Raw genomic sequence first — 21,979 nt, forward strand, 5'->3', positions numbered from 1 at the left:
TAGTATTTTCCTGCAAAAAAGAAAATATTTTTGCATCGAGCTTAACACTTTCAAAAAATTTAAGAATTTCAATATTCTAGAATGTTTTGATTATTGAAATGAGTAATGCTCAAGGTAATTCCAGAATTTTAGATCCTTTGAATTTTGGAATTGCAGTGTTAGTTGAAATTGGAGAATTTCATAATTGAAACTAAAAATTTTAAATTTTAAGATTTTAAAGTTTTTAGAATCGATGGATTTTATATTTTTTGATTTTTAATTTGATTTGATTTGACATCAAGTCTTAGAATTTTTAATTTTAACTTCAAAAATATTTGCAACGGCCTTTTTTCTGAATTGTAAACTTTTTAAATTGCTGATTTTTGTTTTAAATTTTGTGTTTAAGAATTTAGTATTTTTCTTCAAAAAAGAAAAGATTTTTTCATCGAGCTAGAAAAATTTCAAAAATTTAGAATATTAATATTCTAGAATGTTTTGATTTTGGAAATGAGTAATTCCCAAGGTTATTCTAGAATTTTAGATTCTTTGGATTTTTCAATTGAAGCAGTAGTGTAGTGTTTGAAATTGAAATTGAAACTAAAAAAATAAATTTAAAAAAATTATAAAATTTTAGAATTTTTGATTTGTAAAATGTATGGATTTACATTTTTTGAAATTTTTTATTTTTAAATCTTAGAATTTTCTAAACTTTGAATTTGAAATTTTGTGATGTTTTTCGATCTTTGATCCAGTAAATTTGAGGATTTTAAAATTTGACGAAATATATTTTAAGCCCGTTTTGAATATTTTTTTAAAGTTTATGTCCCCCATCCCCCTCCCTTCAAAATTGGTCCAAAAAATCAGGAGGCAAAAAATATTTCTTTCAAAAAAATGGAAGTAGAGGTCTAATTAACTGAAAACAATCTAAAATGCTCTATTCTGCATTGATAACCATATTCAGCATGTTTGGGCTCGTTTGAAAATATTTTGAACTTTTATGGAATTCCAATGTACATCACCGCAAACACTTTTTTTTCTCGAAAAAATAAAAATTTTCGTCAATACTAAGAAATTTCGGAAACTTATCATTGCAAAACAACTGGACAGATGTGTAATGCATTTTAAAACACTTTTTTCATTCAAATGTTGATACCGTGGCCTGTAATTTCAATTTTTTAACTTTTTATTTTTTTGAATTTTTATGTTTGAGTCTATGAGCCGAGTCTTTATGGCTGAAAGGTTCGTTAGCTAACTATTTAAAATATTAAATAGAAATAATATAACCAATACATATTGCTTAAATTTACCTCCCAAGTAAGAATGATGAATTTCTTGAAATTTTTAGAATTTTTTTGCGATTAAATTTCCTAAATCTCGATGGAAATTACTCTCTCTAAAACTGAACTGACAATCTATCAAAGTGTAGGCAAGACGAGTAGATCTCGTCATTGATTGGCAAAAGCGCTGTTAACAAAGTCTACAATGCTTGGTTAACACTGACTGTAAGCGAAGTTTGCTTTGGGTTTACCTATCTGAATATCGCGATCCGCTATTTTTGCTTTATTATAAGTAATATCTTGTTTAATTTCAAATTGCTTTGTTATTGTGCGAATGTTAAGATAAGTTTAATATTTATTTACGGAACCATATATAAACTACGTGGACACGTGCACCCTCCCCCCCACCTTCTAAAGTGTTCACGTAGTTTATGGATGGCCCCTACGATTCAAAGAATAATAATTATAATATAAAATTACAAAATATCTTTTAATTCCACCCCCCTTCCAGCAACTCCCGCTCCAGCAACGACTACTACGACGACCACCATCCGCAATCGGGTCCCAGCTTCAAGGTGCCGTACCCACCCAAGGGCGGCGGCCCTCCCGGCAGCAGTGGGGGCCGCAGCCGTCGCAACTCGCAGTCGTCCAACATGAGCCGCGAAAATAGCATGGATCGCGGTGGCAACTTTGATCGGCGGAGTGGTGGCGGAGGAGGTCGCGGTGGCAAGCAGCACTTCAACAACCGGGAGAATAGTCAGGACCGGTACTGGGGCCACCGGAAGGGCGAAGGGCGGTTCAGCAATAGCCGGGACAACAGCGTTGAGAAGCGAGGGCCGCGGAATGATTCGGTCAACTGGAGGGGGATGGAGGGCGACAAGACGGACGTGAAGATCGCCGAGATGACGAAGCAGTTTGAGGAGCAGATTGGGATCCAGAAGGGGCCGGGGGTGTTGGTGCTGCCGCCGAAGATTCCGACGGAGCGGGGAGAGGAGCACGTGAGGGAAGAGTCGAGAGCGTTGTTCGATCCGAGGAATCCGGACAGGCCGATTATGGTGAATCCTGCGCAGACGCGGAACTACGTTCCGCCGGAAAATCTGGAAGGTGAGACGCGGAAGCGCGTGACCAGTGGCAACGCGACTCCCGGTGCTCGACCAGCCTGGTACGACACCACGTCTCCGCAAGCCGCCCTGCTCCGCAAGAAAGAAATGGTCCGTCAGCTTGAAGGCGCCGACGCCCGTCTCCAGGAGCTGCTCCTCTCTGTCAACCTGTTCCGCGAGTGGGACGTCTACGTCGCCATCCGGACCGAACTCCAACGCCTCCTCGAGTCTTTCCTCCTGTCCGAGATGCGCTTCTCGCAGGACGTCAACCTGGAGCACCACTTCTGGAAGCTGCTCTACTACAACATCATCGAGCACATGCGAAAACTCCTCGCGGAAGACCCGGACCCCCAGAATCGTGCCTACTACCGCGAGAAAGCGCTCGAAATCATCGAAAACGGAACGCAATTCTTCGAGCACCTCCTCACCCTCCTCGAGAAACAGTTCGTGTTCTCGCTGGAAAAGTTCATCGGCCCGAACGCCGCCACCAACACGAAGGGCCTCAAGTGCGGACTGGCGCTCGTGTCCGCCCAAAAAGTGTTCCTCTTCCTGGGCGATCTGGCCCGGTACCGCGAGCAGGTCAACGAGGCCAACAACTTCCGCAAGGCGAAGCAGTGGTACGTCAAGGCGCAGCAGATTCTGCCCAAGAATGGCCGGCCGTACAACCAGCTGGCGCTGCTTTCCGTTTACGCTGTGAGTTGTTTTCAGCAAGAATTTTAGTTAAATTTAGCAATTTAATTTGTTGATTTCTTCTTTCAGAAACGTAAAATTGACGCCGTGTACTTTTACATGCGAAGTCTGATGTCGTCGAATCCGTTCGAGTCGGCGCGCGAAAGTCTCATGGATCTGTTCAACGAGACGAAGAAGAAGGTGAGTGTTGCCAGATTTACTCTTAGTTTAAAGTTAGTACAGTCAAGTTTGAGTAATAACAATGTGGTGATTGATTGTGGACTCTAACAATAACTCCCATACAAAGTTGTGGAAAACTAGCCAAATCAGACAAAACACCCGCGATAATTTGCGGTGTACTTCCCGTTGCAGTTTGCACACTTTGGTTGCTACTCGGCGCATCAAAACGTAAATGCAGGATTCGCCAGAATCCGCCAAAATCGGGAAAAAGTCAGGAATTTGTGATTTTTTTTGTCAAGAAGTCGGGAAAAGTCGGGAATCCCAAAAATACTTGTTTCAAAATTATTTTCTTACTCCTCGGTAATTTTTTAATATGTCGAACAATTTTCAAATTAAATTAACTCAATTATCTTTTTAGTAACTTACTTTAAATTGAGGTTCCTTTCACTATTTCAATCTTTTTGAAAATGAAAAGGCTATTTATGCTATTAAAAATCTTATTAAATATTGGACGCATTTGACACAAATTTTCATTATATTTTTTTTATGAATCATCTGATTTTTATTAATTTTTGTTTTTGTAATCTATCGTTATCGTTATTCCGATAATTCTATCGGGGATAATTTCATCGACAATAGCGGACGATAACTTATGTTTAATACACAGCAAAAAATTGTGTAAATTTCGAAGGTGTAATTTTAGAAGGTTGAATATAACCTCTTTTATGATGTAATTTTACCTCAATTTAGATTGAAAAAGCGACATTACACCAGAATAGTGGTAAAATTACACATTTTCAGAGGTAAAATTACACATTTTTTCTGACCTAAAAGGTGTAGATGAAATTTTACCATGATTTTTTTTTCTGTGTATATTTCTTGAATTGACTAAAACCAACCAAATTATGAATTTCGAAGCTACCTCTTAGTAAATATTTTTTTGATAATATGGTAAGTTTCAAAGTATAGATACCAAAAAAATCACAAAATACCGTATTTTTTTGAATGTACTCCAATTTTTCTAATTTGTAATATGGGTATCAAATGATTCGAAATTTTGCATGTATTTTAACTGTTTAAAACTTTTTTGAATGAAATACTTAAATTTTCACAAAATACTGTATTTTCTCGAAAATATTGAAATTTTTATGATTCGCCATATGGGTATCAAACGAAGCAAAATTTTACCTGCTTGTTCAATAGAAGAAACTCGAAATCAGTTAAAATACATGCAAAATTTGGAATCGTTTGATAACCATATTGCGAATCATAAAAATTTGAGTATTTTCTAGAAAATAAGGTATTTTGTGAAAATTAAAGTATTTCATTCAAAAAACTATAAAACATTTAAAATACATGCAAAATTTCGAATCGTTTGACCCATATTGCAAATTATAGAAATTTGAGTACTTTAAAAAATGCGATATTGTGTGATTTGTTATAGTATTTATACTTTGAAACTTACCATATTATCAAGAAAAAAAATACAAAGAGGAAGCTTGAAACTTCAACATAATTTGATTGGTTTTAGTCAAATTTAGAAATATATATATAAAAAAAGTTTTCGTCCATTATCGTCGATAAAATTATTGTCCCGACGATATCGATAGAACAATCGTTATCGTTATCGAACCTGAAAAAATAAAATAAAAAAAAACTCGACGGTTCAAACGATGAAAATATCAAAAACTATTCGTTTACCAATTTCAAAAATAAACATTGAAATTATAAGTATTGTTTTCGGTTATTTTTCAATAACTAATTGTTTTCGGTTATTTTTCAATAACTAATTGTTTAACAATTTAATCAATAATTTAATAATTTAATAATTTAATAATTTAATAATTTAATAATTTAATAATTTAATAATTTAATAATTTAATAATTTAATAATTTAATAATTTAATAATTTAATAATTTAATAATTTAATAATTTAATAATTTAATAATTTAATAATTTAATAATTTAATAATTTAATAATTTAATAATTTAATAATTTAATAATTTAATAATTTAATAATTTAATAATTTAATAATTTAATAATTTAATAATTTAATAATTTAATAATTTAATAATTTAATAATTTAATAATTTAATAATTTAATAATTTAATAATTTAATAATTTAATAATTTAATAATTTAATAATTTAATAATTTAATAATTTAATAATTTAATAATTTAATAATTTAATAATTTAATAATTTAATAATTTAATAATTTAATAATTTAATAATTTAATAATTTAATAATTTAATAATTTAATAATTTAATAATTTAATAATTTAATAATTTAATAATTTAATAATTTAATAATGTAATAATTTAATAATTTAATAATTAAATAATTTAATAATTTAATAATTTAATAATTTAATAATTTAATAATTTAATAATTTAATAATTTAATAATTTAATAATTTAATAATTTAATAATTTAATAATTTAATAATTTAATAATTTAATAATTTAATAGCAGGCCAAGGGTGAAATGATACCTTTTCGGTTGACACCCGGTGAGGAACATCCCGGAAGGAGCGGAACTACACCCGTAGTGCTGTTAGCTGACCTTGGTCAAAACAGCTGCTCTGGTTCCTTGCAAGTTACCCATTTTCTTACCTCCACGTTGGCTTGGTTTCGTCATCATGATGACAACACGTGACCTTGCTGGTGGCCTGTGGAAACGAACTCGTAAACCTTTGACCAGCGAGGGTCAGAGTCGAGACGGCCAAAAGAAAGGGATGCGCAATGTGGGAAGGGAAGACTGTAGACGGTATTGTTTTGATTCACAGCATGTTGAGTTAACTGTTGTGGATGTACCTGATACATCGCAATACGGGGTTTCTCTTCTTTCCACTTTCAGCTACTATCTATCTTCTATTTCTTTATTATGTATTACTGATTTTCTAATTCGGCTTCTGTTTACTATCCACCATTTTATTTTGATTGCATGATCCTTTGTTTCTCTTATTTTCATATACTAATGCATCTTTTTGTTTTTGTTTTGTTTTTGTTTGTTTTCATTTTCATGTCGTGTCTGGGCCTACGGTTGGAGAACGATTGCACCACGACAACCACTTCGGAGTGATATTATCACACTGGAGACAACAGCAACAACATCAGAAACCCTGATGTCACTCAGGTTCCCGCAAGTAACTGTATCATTATTTTAAAGTGTTTATATTTTACTAACATCCCTTTCTTTGCAGAGCATGGACTACATTATAAAGCGGCAATGTGGGAAAGGGAAGTAATTTGTGATTGTAGAAGGTATTGTTTTGATTCACAGCATGTTGAACGAACTGTTGTGGATGTACCTAGAACATCGCAACTCGGAGTATCTCTTCTTATTATCTCCAACTACTTTAGTTCTGTTTCACTTATCTTTCAAGTCTCCTCTACTCAATTTCCAGTTTTAACTGCTATGTGTTTTCCCTAACAAAAACTGATCTCCTTAATATGCGAACGAGGTTAATTCTCGGGTTAATTCCTGTTCATATTTGATGTATTCTTTATTCATTGTCTAATTTATTTATTAATTACAATATTATTTTAATCGGCTCCTAACGTTGTCATTAATGCTATCTAAGCTTATATGATATTATTTATCCTTTATCACAAAGCTTTTTTCATAAATTATTGCCTATATTTTTAATCTACTTCATACAGCTTTTACTCTTCTTTCCTTCAACATACAATTATACTTTCAGTAGCGAACTTTATGTAGTATGCTTTTTCCTTTATTGTCTATTGTTTTAATCTACGCCCTTTTCTTCAAACAAGTAAGGTTTGAGTCCTTACTCAATATATTGAATGATCAAAGTCACACACGTAACATTATTGTACTTTTGATAAATTTTTGAATAACATGCTTAGGTTCAAAACATTGTAACAAAACACCGCGACAGAAGAAATAGCAACAGATTAACACGACTCAACATTAGGCAAGATTTCAGGAGAAAACAATACACTGTAAATGACAATTAGTTTTTGAATTCAAACTAAAAATTAAACAGTTTTTTGCTTTACTGAAAATTGATAGGCACACTATAAATGGTTAGGCGCTTATACTTACATCAAACCCTACGTAATGTACCACCCCCGGCCGAGTTAAAATGCGTAACCGGAAAAGAAGGTGTGCATGCCTGGCACGAACACTCAAAGCGTGTTCTAGCGTGCTGCTCGTACTGACTCAGAGCAAGGGTAAGATGTAGGTGTAAGGGCAGTGCGTGTTCGTCGGGAACCTGGTGCATAAGATCGGTCAAGGCCCGTTCTTACACTGAAAATTGCGAATTGCGAATTTAATAATTTAATAATTTAATAATTTAATAATTTAATAATTTAATAATTTAATAATTTAATAATTTAATAATTTAATAATTTAATAATTTAATAATTTAATAATTTAATAATTTAATAATTTAATAATTTAATAATTTAATAATTTAATAATTTAATAATTTAAAAATTTAATAATTTAATAATTTAATAATTTAATAATTTAATAATTTAATAATTTAATAATTTAATAATTTAATAATTTAATAATTTAAAAATTTAATAATTTAATAATTTAATAATTTAATAATTTAATAATTTAATAATTTAATAATTTAATAATTTAAAAATTTAAAAATTGAATAATTTAATAATTTAATAATTGAATAATTTAATAATTTAATAATTTAATAATTTAATAATTTAATAATTTAATAATTTAATAATTTAATAATTTAATAATTTAATAATTTAATAATTTAATAATTTAATAACTTAATAATTTAATAATTTAATAATTTATTAATTTAATAATTTAATAATTTAATAATTTAATAATTTAATAATTTAATAATTTAATAATTTAATAATTTAATAATTTAATAATTTAATAATTTAATAATTTAATAATTTAATAATTTAATAATTTAATAATTTAATAATTTAATAATTTAATAATTTAATAATTTAATAATTTAATAATTTAATGATTTAATAATTTAATAATTTAATAATTTAATAATTTAATAATTTAATAATTTAATAATTTAATAATTTAATAATTTAATAATTTAATAATTTAATAATTTAATAATTTAATAATTTAATAATTTAATAATTTAATAATTTAATAATTTAATAATTTAATAATTTAATAATTTAATAATTTAATAATTTAATAATTTAATAATTTAATAATTTAATAATTTAATAATTTAATAATTTAATAATTTAATAATTTAATAATTTAATAATTTAATAATTTAATAATTTAATAATTTAATAATTTAATAATTTAATAATTTAATAATTTAACATTTTAATAATTTAATAATTTAATAATTTAATAATTTAATAATTTAATAATTTAATAATTTAATAATTTAATAATTTAATAATTTAAAAATTTAATAATTTAATAATTTAATAATTTAATAATTTAATAATTTAATAATTTAATAATTTAATAATTTAATAATTTAAAAATTTAAAAATTGAATAATTTAATAATTTAATAATTGAATAATTTAATAATTTAATAATTTAATAATTTAATAATTTAATAATTTAATAATTTAATAATTTAATAATTTAATAATTTAATAATTTAATAATTTAATAACTTAATAATTTAATAATTTAATAATTTAATAATTTAATAATTTAAAAATTTAAAAATTGAATAATTTAATAATTTAATAATTGAATAATTTAATAATTTAATAATTTAATAATTTAATAATTTAATAATTTAATAATTTAATAATTTAATAATTTAATAATTTAATAATTTAATAATTTAATAATTTAATAATTTAATAATTTAATAATTTAATAATTTAATAATTTAAAAATTTAATAATTTAATAATTTAATAATTTAATAATTTAATAATTTAATAATTTAATAATTTAATAATTTAAAAATTTAAAAATTGAATAATTTAATAATTTAATAATTGAATAATTTAATAATTTAATAATTTAATAATTTAATAATTTAATAATTTAATAATTTAATAATTTAATAATTTAATAATTTAATAATTTAATAATTTAATAATTTAATAACTTAATAATTTAATAATTTAATAATTTATTAATTTAATAATTTAATAATTTAATAATTTAATAATTTAATAATTTAATAATTTAATAATTTAATAATTTAATAATTTAATAATTTAATAATTTAATAATTTAATAATTTAATAATTTAATAATTTAATAATTTAATAATTTAATAATTTAATAATTTAATAATTTAATAATTTAATGATTTAATAATTTAATAATTTAATAATTTAATAATTTAATAATTTAATAATTTAATAATTTAATAATTTAATAATTTAATAATTTAATAATTTAATAATTTAATAATTTAATAATTTAATAATTTAATAATTTAATAATTTAATAATTTAATAATTTAATAATTTAATAATTTAATAATTTAATAATTTAATAATTTAATAATTTAATAATTTAATAATTTAATAATTTAATAATTTAATAATTTAATAATTTAATAATTTAATAATTTAATAATTTAATAATTTAATAATTTAATAATTTAACATTTTAATAATTTAATAATTTAATAATTTAATAATTTAATAATTTAATAATTTAATAATTTAATAATTTAATAATTTAATAATTTAATAATTTAATAATTTAATAATTTAATAATTTAATAATTTAATAATTTAATAATTTAATAATTTTATAATTTTATAATTTAATAATTTAATAATTTAATAATTTAATAATTTAATAATTTAATAATTTAATAATTTAATAATTTAATAATTTAATAATTTAATAATTTAATAATTTAATAATTTAATAATTTAATAATTTAATAATTTAATAATTTAAAAATTTAAAAATTTAAAAATTTAAAAATTTAATAATTCAATAATTTAATAATTTAATAATTTAACAATTTAATAATTTAATAATTTAATATTTCTATAATTTAATAATTTAATAATTTAATAATTTAACAATTTAATAATTTAATAATTTAATAATTTAATAATTTAATAATTTAATAATTTAATAATTTAATAATTTAATAATGTAATAATTAAATAATGTAATAATTTAATAATTTAATAATTTAATAATCTAATAATTATATATTTTATTAATTTAATAATTTAATAATTTAATAATTTAATAATTTAATAATTTAATAATTTAATAATTTAATAATTTAATAATTTAATACTTTAATAATTTAATAATTTAATAATTTAATAATTTAATAATTTAATAATTTAATAATTTAATAATTTAATAATTTAATAATTTAATAATTAATAATTTAATAATTTAATAATTTAATAATTTAATAATTTAATAATTTAATAATTTAATAATTTAATAATTTAATAATTTAATAATTTAATAATTTAATAATTTAATAATTTAATAATTTAATAATTTAATAATTTAATAATTTAATAATTTAATAATTTAATAATTTAATAATTTAATAATTTAATAATTTAATAATTTCATAATTTCATAATTTGATAATTTAATAATTTAATAATTTAATAATTTAATAATTTAATAATATAATAAATAAATAATTTAATAATTTAATAATTCAATAATTTAATAATTTAATAATTAATAATTTAATAATTTAATAATTTAATAATTTAATAATTTAATAATTTAATAATTAATAATTTAATAATTTAATAAATAAATAATTTAATAATTTGATAATTTAATAATTTCATAATTTCATAATTTGATAATTTAATAATTTAATAATTTAATAATTTGATAATTTAATAATATAATAAATAAATAATTTAATAATTTAATAATTCAATAATTTAATAATTTAATAATTTAATAATTTAATAATTTAATAATTTAATAATTTAATAATTTAATAATTTAATAATTTAATAATTTAATAATTTAATAATTTAATAATTTAATAATTTAATAATTTAATAATTTAATAATTTAATAATTTAATAATTTAATAATTTAATAATTTAATAATTTAATAATTTAATAATTTAATAATTTAATAATTTAATAATTTAATAATTTAATAATTTAATAATTTAATAATTTAATAATTTAATAATTTAATAATTTAATAATTTAATAATTTAATAATTTAATAATTTAATAATTTAATAATTTAATAATTTAATAATTTAATAATTTAATAATTTAATAATTTAATAATTTAATAATTTAATAATTTAATAATTTAATAATTTAATAATTTAATAATTTAATAATTTAATAATTTAATAATTTAATAATTTAATAATTTAATAATTTAATAATTTAATAATTTAATAATTTAATATTTTAATAATTTAATAATTTAATAATTTAATAATTTAATAATTTAATAATTTAATAATTTAATAATTTAATAATTTAATAATTTAATAATTTAATAATTTAATAATTTAATAATTTAATAATTTAATAATTTTATAATTTTATAATTTTATAATTTTATAATTTTATAATTTAATAATTTAATAATTTAATAATTTAATAATTTAATAATTTAATAATTTAATAATTTAATAATTTAATAATTTAATAATTTAATAATTTAATAATTTAATAATTTAATAATTTAATAATTTAATAATTTAATAATTTTATAATTAATAATTAAATAATTTAATTTAATAATTAATAATTTAATAATTTAATAATTAATAATTTAATAATTTAATAATTTGATAATTTAATAATTTAATAAATTAATAATTTAATAATTTAATAATTTAATAATTTAATAATTTAATAATTTAATAATTTAATAATTTAATAATTTAATAATTTAATAATTTAATAAATAAATAATTTAATAATTTAATAATTTAATAATTTAATAATTTAATAATTTAATAATTTAATAATTTAATAATTTAATAATTTAATAATTTAATAATTTAATAATTTAATAATTTAATAATTTAATAATTTAATAATTTAATAATTTAATAATATTAATTTAATAATTTAATAATTTAATAATTTAATAATTTAATAATTTATAATTATAATAATTATATAATTTATAATATATTTAATTATTTAAATATTATAATTATAATTTATTATATTATAAATTATATAATTATAAAATTTAATAATATAAATTATAATATTTATAATATTTATAATTAAATTATAATTTATAAATATTATAATTATATTATAATAATTATAATAATTTAATATAAATTATAATTTATATAAATTATAATTATAATATTTAATAATTTTATATTTTAATAATTATAAAATTTAATAATTATAATATTAATAATTTAATAATTATATAATTTAATATTATAATAATTTAAAATTATTATAATTTAATATAAAATTTATAATTTAATAATATTAATAATTATTATAATATTATAAATTTATAATTTTATAATATATTATATAATTATTATATATTATAATTTTATAATTTAATAATTATTATAATATTAAATAATTTAATAATTTAATAATTTAATAATTTAATAATTTAATAATTTAATAATTTATATAAATATTAATAATTTATAATTATTAATAATTATAATATTATAAATTAATATTTATTATAATATTTAATAATTAATATTATAATTTAATAATTATAATATTAATAATTTAAATATTTATAATTTATAATTAATATTTAATAAATTATATAATTTATAATTTAATAATTTATTATTTATAATTTAAAATATAATTATATTATAATTTATATAATATAATTTATAATTATATTAATATTTAATAATTATAATAATTTAATAATTTATATAATTTAATATATTTATAATTTTATAATTTAATAATTTTATAATTAAATAATTTTATAATTTATTTATTTAATTATAAAATTATTAAATTATATAATTTAATTTAATATTAATAATATAATTAATAATTTAATAATTTAATAATTTAATATTAATAATTTAAATAATTATAAATTATATAAATTAATAATTTAATAATTTAAATTATAATAATTAATAATAATTTAATAATTTAATAATTTAATAATTTAATAATTTAATAATTTAATAATTTAATAATTTAATAATTTAATAATTTAATAATTAATAATTTATAATTTATAATATTTATAATTTAATAATTAATAATATTATAATATTAATAATTTTATAATTTAATATATTATAAAATTTAATAATTTAAATATTTAATAATATAATATTTATAATTAATAATTATAATTTAAATAATTATAAATTATTATAAATTAATAATTATAATTTAATAATTATAATAATTAAATAATTATAATAATTTATAATTATAATATTAATAATTTAATATTTAATAATATTAAATTTAATAATTTAATAAATTTAAATAATTTAATATAATATTATAAATAATTATATAATTTAATAATTATAATAATTTAATAAATTATAATTTAATAATTATATAATTATAATAAATTTAATAATTTAATAATTAAAATTATAAATAATTAATAATTTAATAATTAAAATATTTATAATTTAATATTTAATAATTAATAATTATAAATATTTATATAATTATAATAATTTAATATTTAATATTTAATAATTTAATAATTAATATAATTATTTAATATATTAAAATATTAAATAATTATAATAATTTAAATTTAAATATTTAATAATTTAAAAATTTAATAATTTAATAATTTAATAATTTAATAATTTAATAATTTAATAATTTAATAATTTTATAATTTAATAATTTAAAAATTTAATAATTTAATAATTTAATAATTTAATAATTTAATAATTTAATAATTTAATAATTTAATAATTTAATAATTTAATAATTTAATAATTTAATAATTTAATAATTTAATAATTTAATAATTTAATAATTTAATAAGGCTGGTACAAATATTTTTAAAAGTTTTTGTCACCCCCCCCTTCAAAAATGGCCCGAAAAATCAGGGGGCAAAAAAAATATTTTTACAATAAACTTCACAATTTCAATGAAAATTCAAGTGCAACCAGCTGAAATCAAATTAAAATACATTCTCCTGCGTTTAAAATCATTTTTAGCATGTTTGGGTTTATTAAAAAATCTTAAGGTTTTTTGAAAATTTTCGATGCAAAATCTTTTTTTTCGATACAATTTTTGTTTTTGTCAGATCTTAGATTTTTTGAAAACTAATGATTGCAAAACAACTGATCTAGTGTAAAATGCATTTTAAAACACTTTTTTCATTTAAATGTAAAGACTATGGCTTGTTATTTAAATTTTTATATTTTTTTATTTTTTTGCCCCCCCCTTGACATCGGCCAGGGCCGAGGGACAAAAACTTTTTTAAATATTTGCATCGGCCTAATTTAATAATTTAATAATTTAATAATTTAATAATTTAATAATTTAATAATTTAATAATTTAATAACTTAATAATTTAATAATTTAATAATTTAATAATTTAATAATTTAATAATTTAATAATTTAATAATTTAATAATTTAATAATTTAATAATTTAATAATTTAATAATTTAATAATTTAATAATTTAATAATTTAATAATTTAATAATTTAATAATTTAATAATTTAATAATTTAATAATTTAATAATTTAATAATTTAATAATTTAATAATTTAATGATTTAATAATTTAATAATTTAATAATTTAATAATTTAATAATTTAATAATTTAATAATTTAATAATTTAATAATTTAATAATTTAATAATTTAATAATTTAATAATTTAATAATTTAATAATTTAATAATTTAATAATTTAATAATTTAATAACTTAATAATTTAATAATTTAATAATTTAATAATTTAATAATTTAATAATTTAATAATTTAATAATTTAATAATTTAATAATTTAATAATTTAATAATTTAATAATTTAATAATTTAATAATTTAATAATTTAATAATTTAATAATTTAATAATTTAATAATTTAATAATTTAATAATTTAATAATTTAATAATTTAATAATTTAATAATTTAATAATTTAATAATTTAATAATTTAATGATTTAATAATTTAATAATTTAATAATTTAATAATTTAATAATTTAATAATTTAATAATTTAATAATTTAATAATTTAATAATTTAATAATTTAATAATTTAATAATTTATTATTTAATAATTTAATAATTTAATAATTTAATAATTTAATAATTTAATAATTTAATAATTTAATAATTTAATAATTTAATAATTTTATAATTTAATAATTTAATAATTTAATAATTTAATAATTTAATAATTTAATAATTTAATAATTTAATAATTTAATAATTTAATAATTTAATAATTTAATAATTTAATAATTTAATAATTTAATAATTTAATAATTTAATATTTTAATAATTTAATAATTTAATAATTTAATAATTTAATAATTTAATAATTTAATAATTTAATAATTTAATAATTTAATAATTTAATAATTTAATAATTTAATAATTTAATAATTTAATAATTTTATAATTTTATAATTTTATAATTTTATAATTTTATAATTTTATAATTTAATAATTAAATAATTTAATAATTTAATAATTTAATAATTTAATAATTTAATAATTTAAAAATTTAATAATTTAATAATTTAATAATTTAATAATTTAATAATTTAATAATTTAATAATTTAATAATTTAATAATTTAATAATTTAATAATTTAATAATTTAATAATTTAATAATTTAATAATTTAATAATTTAATAATTTAATAATTTAATAATTTAATAATTTAATAATTTAATAATTTAATAATTTAATAATTTAATAATTTAATAATTTAATAACTTAATAATTTAATAATTTAATAATTTAATAATTTAATAATTTAATAATTTAATAATTTAATAATTTAATAATTTAATAATTTAATAATTTAATAATTTAATAATTTAATAATTTAATAATTTAATAATTTAATAATTTAATAATTTAATAATTTAATAATTTAATAATTTAATAATTTAATAATTTAATAATTTAATAATTTAATAATTTAATAATTTAATAATTTAATGATTTAATAATTTAATAATTTAATAATTTAATAATTTAATAATTTAATAATTTAATAATTTAATAATTTAATAATTTAATAATTTAATAATTTAATAATTTAATAATTTAATAATTTAATAATTTAATAATTTAATAATTTAATAATTTAATAATTTAATAATTTAATAATTTAATAATTTAATAATTTAATAATTTAATAATTTAATAATTTAATAATTTAATAATTTAATAATTTAATAATTTAATAATTTAATAATTTAATAATTTAATAATTTAATAATTTAATAATTTAATAATTTAATAATTTAATAATTTAATAATTTAATAATTTAATAATTTAATAATTTAATATTTTAATAATTTAATAATTTAATAATTTAATAATTTAATAATTTAATAATTTAATAATTTAATAATTTAATAATTTAATAATTTAATAATTTTATAATTTTATAATTTTATAATTTTATAATTTTATAATTTTATAATTTAATAATTTAATAATTTAATAATTTAATAATTTAATAATTTAATAATTTAATAATTTAATAATTTAATAATTTAATAATTTAATAATTTAATAATTTAATAATTTAATAATTTAATAATTTAATAATTTAATAATTTAATAATTTAATAATTTAATAATTTAATAATTTAATAATTTAATAATTTAATAATTTAATAATTTAATAATTTAATAATTTAATAATTTTATAATTTTATAATTTAATAATTTAACAATTTAATAATTTAATAATTTAATAATTTAATAATTTAATAATTTAATAATTTAATAATTTAATAATTTAATAATTTAATAATTTAATAATTTAATAATTTAATAATTTAATAATTTAATAATTTAATAATTTAATAATTTAATAATTTAATAATTTAATAATGTAATAATTTAATAATTTAATAATTTAATAATTTAATAATTTAATAATTTAATAATTTAATAATTTAATAATTTAATAATTTAATAATTTAATATTTTAATAATTTAATAATTTAATAATTTAATAATTTAATACTTTAATAATTTAATAATTTAATAATTTAATAATTTAATAATTTAATAATTTAATAATTTAATAATTTAATAATTTAATAATTTAATAATTTAATAATTTAATAATTTAATAATTTAATAATTTAATAATTTAATAATTTAATAATTTAATAATTTAATAATTTAATAATTTAATAATTTAATAATTTAATAATTTAATAATTTAATAATTTAATAATTTAATAATTTAATAATTTAATAATTTAATAATTTAATAATTTAATAATTTAATAATTTAATAATTTAATAATTTAATAATTTAATAATTTAATAATTTAATAATTTAATAATTTAATAATTTAATAATTTAATAATTTAATAATTTAATAATTTAATAATTTAATAATTTAATAATTTAATAATTTAATAATTTAATAATTTAATAATTTAATAATTTAATAATTTAATAATTTAATAATTTAATAATTTAATAATTTAATAATTTAATAATTTAATAATTTAATAATTTAATAATTTAATAATTTAATAATTTAATAATTTAATAATTTAATAATTTAATAATTTAATAATTTAATAATTTAATAATTTAATAATTTAATAATTTAATAATTTAATAATTTAATAATTTAATAATTTAATAATTTAATAATTTAATAATTTAATAATTTAATAATTTAATAATTTAATAATTTAATAATTTAATAATTTAATAATTTAATAATTTAATAATTTAATAATTTAATAATTTAATAATTTAATAATTTAATAATTTAATAATTTAATAATTTAATAATTTAATAATTTAATAATTTAATAATTTAATAATTTAATAATTTAATAATTTAATAATTTAATAATTTAATAATTTAATAATTTAATAATTTAATAATTTAATAATTTAATAATTTAATAATTTAATAATTTAATAATTTAATAATTTAATAATTTAATAATTTAATAATTTAATAATTTAATAATTTAATAATTTAATAATTTAATAATTTAATAATTTAATAATTTAATAATTTAATAATTTAATAATTTATTAATTTAATAATTTAATAATTTAATAATTTAATAATTTAATAATTTAATAATTTAATAATTTAATAATTTAATAATTTAATAATTTAATAATTTAATAATTTAATAATTTAATAATTAAATAATTTAATAATTTAATAATTTAATAATTTAATAATTTAATAATTTAATAATTTAATAATTTAATAATTTAATAATTTAATAATTTAATAATTTAATAATTTAATAATTTAATAATTTAATAATTTAATAATTTAATAATTTTATAATTTAATAATTTAATAATTTAATAATTTAATAATTTAATAATTTAATAATTTAATAATTTAATAATTTAATAATTTAATAATTTAATAATTTAATAATTTAATAATTTAATAATTTAATAATTTAATAATTTAATAATTTAATAATTTAATAATTTAATAATTTAATATTTTAATATTTTAATAATTTAATAATTGAATAATTTAATAATTTAATAATTTAATAATTTAATAATTTAATAATTTAATAATTTAATAATTTAATAATTTGATAATTTAATAATTTAATAATTTAATAATTTAATAATTTAATAATTTAATAATTTAATAATTTAATAATTTAATAATTTAATAATTTAATAATTTGATAATTTAATAATTTAATAATTTAATAATTTAATAATTTAATAATTTAATAATTTAATAATTTAATAATTTAAAAATTTAATAATTTTTCCTACAATTCTTCCTACAATTCTTGAATCTGACAATGTCGTGTAAAACATAGTCCCTTACAATCCTTACACAGCTTCCGTAAATAGTTATAACAAGTAATCTCTGTAACATAATCGTAGAGATAATTTAAGCTAACCATAACCTTTCCCCTCCCTCCTCCTTCACTCCCCCTAAGTCAATCAATCAATCAAACAAATCGAATCAAAAACTAATCAAGTGTCGCTCAAATCTGCTGCTGCGCTTCTTGTCTTTTTTCCCCCTCTTCTTCTGCTTCTTAACTCTTTTTTCCCACATGCCGCAAACGCCGCCGCGCTCGGAACTAACATTAGCATAAGCTTTTGGTGAGTTTCCCATCCTTAACCAGCGGATGATTGTAGATACTAATCTCTTCTTCGTTGTTTTTTTTCTCCGGTTTCTGTTCCGACTTTGTGTGACTTTGTCGGGAGACAAATTTAGTGTCCTCTGCCGTCAAACGACGACGAGCAGATGACACCTGTTATTTCCTAATTTGTCAAAACGATAATGACCGCAATTTTTCCTCTTCTTCTTCTTCTCCAGTACGAAAGCAGTCAGCGGAAGCGCGAGGAGAAGAATCGGGCCCGGCTCAAGGAGAAGGAGCACCGGTTCGATGGGCACCTGCGGCGCGAAACTTGGATCCATCCGGAGGGTGGTTCCCGGGTGCACCGGACCGTTCCGTTGGATCCGACGCTGGCGGGACGGTCGCCCGGGGATTCGAGTGGTGAGGAGGAAGAGCAAGAGCTGAGGCAGCTGGATTCGATCGAGCTGAACAAGCGCTTTATTGTGAGCTTTTTGCACGTGCTCGGGAAGTTGATCACGAAGACCGGGATGGAGTCGTTCCAGCCGTGCGCGGTGCAGATGCTGCGCGAGTTCCGGGCGCTGATCCAGCACTCGCCGCTGGCGGTGACCTCGTACCGGCTGCTGCAGCTGATGTCGCTGAACATGTTTGCGATCGAGATTACCAAGTTGAAAGGTAGGTGGAAGGTGTCTTTGAATTTGCTTGAAGGCGCAGCACAAATCGGCAACTTGGCAAGTTTGCAAAATGCAAAGTTTCTCATGGGTTCTGCTGAGGGCGTCAAATTGTTCAAGGATGGCGCGTTAAATATTTTTATTTTTGTAAGAATCAATTAGTCGGCAACTAACGTCGACTAACCTAGAGCTCAGCTCTGAAGAACTCTCTAAATTCCATTCTGAAACTTATAATTAAGTATTTAAATTTTACAATATTTCAACAAAAACAAAAATTAAAAAAATATGAACTAGTTGAGCTCTATTTTTGTTCCAAGATATGTTCAACAATTCTCGCTTACTTTTTCAAAAGGTCCTATGAACATGGGAAACCCATGGCACATTGGTAGTTTTGGAAAAGTAATCTAGAATTGATAGAAATGAATTTACGATAAATTCAATCCAAAAAGTATAAAAATCAAGCATTGATTGTTTCGAAAACGTCCGTGGCTGGATATGAAATTTTGTAAAATCCGAAAAAAAATGTTACTTGAGCAATTCTTTGAGATTTGGGTCATTCGATTTTTTTTTTGTATTTTTTAATCCAACTGAAACTTTTTTTATGCTTTCGGTATGCCCAAAGAAGCCATTTTGCATAATTAGTTCGTTCATATAATTTTCCATGCAAATTTGGCAGCTGTCCATACAAAATTGATGTATGAAAATTCAAAAATCTGTATCTTTTGAAGGAATTATTTGATTTATTTGTTGTCTTCGGCAGAATTGTAGGTATGACTAAGGACTACACTGAAAATAAATTATACACGGTAAAGATTTTTGCTGTTGTGATTTTTAATTTCACTTTTAGTCACTAATACTCGACCAGCAAAAAAAACACTATTTTTATTTTTTTAATTTTCTGATATGTTTTAGGGGACATCAAATGCCACCTTTTCAGAAATTTCCAGAGTGGGCATAAAATCTTTGATCGAGTTATGAATTTTTGAATCATTACAGATTTTTTTCAAAAAATCAAATATTGGTCGCAAAAATATTTAGCTCAATTTTTGAATTTGCACTCAAAACGTACTTTAGTGAAATTTTCACAAATAAGTATAAAGAAATTTGGCAAAGTATTTCAAAAAATAACTACATTTGTTTGATAAACATTTGGTATTCTGGGAAAATTTTAGAGTGCATTTGCTATTAAAAATAACTTTAGTATGTTTTTTTGTGAAAATTTCATCTTTTTTTTTTAAATACGGTATTTCATGAAATCAAGCAAAACAATGTAAAAGGGCCGAAGCCGAAGAGTAAACAAAGAGTCTGTCCTGCTCACGTCAGTTGATGTTCACTTTAGGAACGAGCAGGATAGACTCTTTGTTTACACTTCGGCTTCGGCCCTATTACAATGTTTTGCTAGAAATATCAAAGTTCTCATTTAGAAAAAAAAACTACAAAAAATTATGATTTTTGAAACCTGTTGACATAACCGGACTTGGACTGACTTGAAGCGGTCCCAACTCGCCTTAAAAAAATAGAAAAATTAAACAAAATAAAAAGAAAAAAATAACAAAAAAAGAATCAAAAAAGAAAAAAAGTAATATAAAATAATCTGAATTGACAGAAGTTTTTTTTGAGTTTGGTATTTGGGAAAATTTTATCATCAAAAACACGTTATTTAATGAAATTTTTGAAAATATTGGGTCATTTAAAATACGGTATTTTATTCAAATGTCAGCAGTTTACATTATACAGTTCTAATTTAGCGTGATTTGGTGAGCATGAGTTTTTTTTTTAGAAGTACGGTATATTGTGAATGTTTTATAATTTTCAAAAATACTGTATTTTGAATATTAATTATTTGTATTGTAATCTGAAGAATTCATCAAGAATGTAACATTTTGATGTT

At 17.0% G+C, this 21,979-nt stretch overlaps 1 protein-coding gene and 1 long non-coding RNA gene across 4 annotated transcripts in view; both read left to right on the forward strand.

Annotated features, from left to right (window-relative positions):
• LOC120413279 (telomerase-binding protein EST1A) overlaps positions 1-21,979 on the forward strand; it is a 239,731-nt gene that overhangs the window by 14,256 nt on the left and 203,496 nt on the right. For 2 of the 3 annotated variants that reach the window (XM_052706611.1, XM_052706613.1), the window contains 4 exons: positions 1,768-3,049; positions 3,116-3,226; positions 19,431-19,442; positions 19,660-20,092. In XM_052706611.1, the coding sequence (XP_052562571.1) occupies positions 1,768-3,049; positions 3,116-3,226; positions 19,431-19,442; positions 19,660-20,092 (1,838 nt within the window). The remainder of the gene's footprint in view (positions 1-1,767; positions 3,050-3,115; positions 3,227-19,430; positions 19,443-19,659; positions 20,093-21,979) is intronic. The other variant, XM_052706612.1, reaches the window with a different exon arrangement.
• LOC120413280 (uncharacterized) lies at positions 5,705-6,612 on the forward strand. The gene is made up of 2 exons (XR_005604926.2): positions 5,705-6,358; positions 6,416-6,612. It is a non-coding gene; the product is annotated as an uncharacterized LOC120413280 (long non-coding RNA).

This window comes from Culex pipiens, chromosome 1 (assembly GCF_016801865.2).
Source record: "Culex pipiens pallens isolate TS chromosome 1, TS_CPP_V2, whole genome shotgun sequence".
NCBI lineage: Eukaryota > Metazoa > Arthropoda > Insecta > Diptera > Culicidae > Culex > Culex pipiens.